This window comes from Antechinus flavipes, chromosome 4 (genome assembly GCF_016432865.1).
Source record: "Antechinus flavipes isolate AdamAnt ecotype Samford, QLD, Australia chromosome 4, AdamAnt_v2, whole genome shotgun sequence".
Classification (NCBI taxonomy): Eukaryota; Metazoa; Chordata; class Mammalia; order Dasyuromorphia; family Dasyuridae; genus Antechinus; species Antechinus flavipes.
Window position 1 is genome coordinate 107,348,674 of NC_067401.1, and position 3,641 is coordinate 107,352,314.

General features: G+C 35.7%; 1 protein-coding gene across 1 annotated transcript; it reads right to left on the bottom strand.

The window, feature by feature from the left end:
- Positions 1-321: 321 nt before the first annotated feature.
- On the bottom strand, positions 322-1,263 carry LOC127561312 (olfactory receptor 10R2-like). The gene has a single exon (XM_051996594.1). It carries the CDS (start codon positions 1,261-1,263, stop codon positions 322-324), a length of 942 nt encoding a protein of 313 aa, XP_051852554.1.
- Positions 1,264-3,641: the final 2,378 nt, after the last annotated feature.

Genomic DNA, 3,641 nt, shown 5'->3' on the forward strand with positions numbered 1-3,641 from the left:
TAGAAGAGTTGAGGGACATAGGTAGGAATAAAAAGATGGACAGTAAGGAGAAGAACTAAATTTGAATATTGACAAACAAAGGGTCAGAATCTGGGGAGGATTTAATGGATAAGAATTCATTATTCATTTAGGAATGTTCAGATGTTATTAAATCCCCTGTACTATGACCTCAGGGTGGAGTACTCTCAGAGCAGAAAAGGAATGGGGAAGGAAGAGAATAAGCCTTTATTAAATGCCTACTATGTGGCTCATTGTGTCAATACTTTATAAATTGTATTGTTTTGATCCTTATAACAATCCTATGAAAGAGAGAAGGAAATGTCATTTTAGGTGAAATTTCCTACTCAACACTTTCCTAATGGCCATTTGTACATCTTTATTCCTGAGGCTATACACTATGGGATTCAACAGAGGAGTGATGATGGTGTAAGTCACTGTGACTAGACGGTCCTTGTTGGAAATATAACTGGCTGTGGGTCTCAGGTAGATGAAGGAAGCACAGCCGTAGTGAATGATTACCACTGTGAGATGAGAAGCACAGGTAGAGAAGGCCTTTTTCTTCCCTTCAGTTGAGGGGATTTTCATAATGGTTTTCAAGATAGAGAGATAGGAAATACAAATAAAGAAAAAGGGGATCACAAGTACAAGAGCACCAAGAATGAAAATGATAAATTCACGCGTGTCTGAGTCTGTACAGGCAAGCCTAATGACGGGTGAAATATCACAGAAGTAGTGGTTGACTTTGTTGGAATTACAAAAAGGGAGACTAAAGATCAAGTTAACCATAATTAATGAGATCACAAAACCTAAAATGCCACAAGTGATTGACAGCTGCCCACATACTCTCCAGCTCATGAGAATTGGGTAGCGCAGAGGGTGGCAGATAGCAGCATAGCGGTCATAACCCATCACCCCAAGCAGCAGGCAGTTGGTGACAGCAAATCCAAGGAAGAAGAACATCTGGACAGCACAATTGGTGAAGGAGATAGTCCTGAACACAGAAAGAAGGTTAAGGAGCATCTTGGGCAGGATGACAATGGTATAGAAAGTCTCAGAGATAGAAAGGATACTCAGAAAATAATACATTGGGGTGTGAAGTTTGTGTTCCAGGAAGATGGCAGTCACTGTAGTAATGTTCCCACTCAGAATAAACAGATAAAGACAGAGGAAGAGTGGGAAAAGCACAAGCTGTTTTTCCTGGAGGTAAGAGAAGCCCAGCAAAAGGAACTCATTAATCCTGGTAAGGTTGGCTGAAGGAATCATTTTTCTGGGAAAATCCTGGGGAGACAAAAGGAGAGGAGAAAAGATTCAGGGAGCTGAAACTTCATTCTGAATGATTTGGATGTTTGGACCGACCCCGAATTCGTAGGGTGGAGTTGAGAGTAATAATGAAAAGCTAGAGGTGTAATTTGACTACAAATAAACTATCCTAAGACATGTCTCTTATTATCAGTTGAATCAGTAGTTCTTGGGACACAGCTTGATCGGTTAGCCATTTTCTGTATCATTCAAATCTACCATGAAGTAGATTTTATTCATTTTTAGAAAGTGAAAACCCACATCGACTGTTTATTCTTTATTTACTTATCTGCTTTGATGTCTTTACTATTAGTAAGAATATAGGCCTCAAAATTTGGAGTTTAGGGCTTTTCAGACTTGAATATGATCCTCACTATGGCCTTTACATGTACTATAAGAGTAAAGGGAAGAAGAGAAGCAGCCTTGTGAAAAAGGATAGAAATAAGGCTAATTGCTGGACTTTCTAATACAAAGAACAATGGCTCCAACTTAACTCAGTATGAGCAGAAATATTTATGTATTTGGTAACCATGCCAAATAGACCTTTTCTCCTATCTATGCCTGCAGATGTTCCAATGAAAAAGTCCCTTCCTCAGCTAGGGTAGACAGACCCTGCAGTGACTCCACTAGTTTCATTCTGATCATTATTTAAGAACTGAACTGATCACATCTATTGCAAGATGATACTGGAATCTTCCTAAGGCAGAAAAAGCTATTAGCAACTTCAGAGTCCATCAAGTTTCCCATTTTACAAATAAGGAACTGAGACTGAGACAGGTGATATGACTTTCCAAGGTCACACAGTATATTGTAGAGCTAGGATTGAATTCATGACCTCTAACCCTCAATCAGCATAATACTATGATCCATATATAGCACATATGGCCTCATACCATCTCTATGGCCTTAAATGGTCTTCCACAGTTTGGTCCATAACAAAGGTCCAAATACTTCAAATATTTCTTAAAAAAAAAAAACCCTTCTTCAGATTTCTTTTATGATTAACCCAACCTTTCATCCTTAGTCATAAACACAAACACATAAATACACATATGTGGGTATATATATATATGTGAGTGTGCGTGTGTGTGTGTGTATGTGCATGTGTGTATGTATGTATCCATTGTTTAAGACCTATATTTTTCTGGCAAGGAAATGGAAATTGAGTGGATGTCCATCAATTAGGGAATGGCTGAATATGTTATGGTATATAAAAGTAATAGAATATTATTGTTCTATAAGAAAAAATAAAAAGGGTGATTTCAGCAAAGTCTAGAAAGCCTTACATGAACTGATACTGAGAGAAATTAGCAGAATCATAAAAACAAGGTAAACAGTGACAGTAAGATTATATGATAATCAACTATGATAAACAGCTTGTCTCAGCAATGTGATGATCCAAAATAACTCCAATAGACTAGGAATGGAAAATGCCATCTAAATCCACAGCAAGAACTATAGACACTGCGAATCGAAGTATAGTATTTGTACCTTTTTCATTTGTTTGCTTTTTCTTTCTCATGTTTTTCTCCCTTTTGGTCTGATTTTTCTTGCACAATATGACAAATATAGAAATATGTTTACAAAGATTGTAGACACACAATCTATATTTGTTTACTGTTGGGAAAGAAAGAGATAAGGGAGGGAGGAAGAAAAAAACATAGCATAAAATCTTACAAAAATAAAAGTTATAAAAACTATAAAAACTATCTTTAAGTATATTTGGGAAAATAAAATACTGTTGAAATAAAAAATATAATATATTTTTCTATCACTTCATGTATATATCTTATCTTTTTAACTAGATGGTAGAGTCCTTGAGGGGAAAAACTAAGATTTCTATTTTCTCATTGCCCATAATCCTTTGGTCAAGTCTCTTCATATAGTCATTATAAAATATTTATCAATTAATTGGAAGGATGAATGAATGAATGCTGGAGTAGCAGTTATCAAAATTATCATTACGAGGATATTGTCTCCTTTCCACTCCTGCTGTCACCTACCTCATTAATGTCCTCATTTTCTTCAATTACTATAAAATAGATGTCTTTATGTTCAAAGTAACAAATATGCTTCTGTCCAAAGTGAAATTGTTTGTGTGTGTGTGTGTGTGTGTGTGTGTGTGTGTGTATATATGTTTAATTGACAGGTGATTCTAGTTTTTAATCTGTCTTCTGATTACTAATCAGGAATAATTTGACAACTTCTTTTTTGTGTATGTTTAAAGGTACCACTGTCCTTCAAAATTAAGTTTGCAACTTTGGAGTCACCTTCAACTGTGTATTTCTCAATATTAAATTCTATTAGCTCTATTTCCATAACATATTTTATATCCATCATTT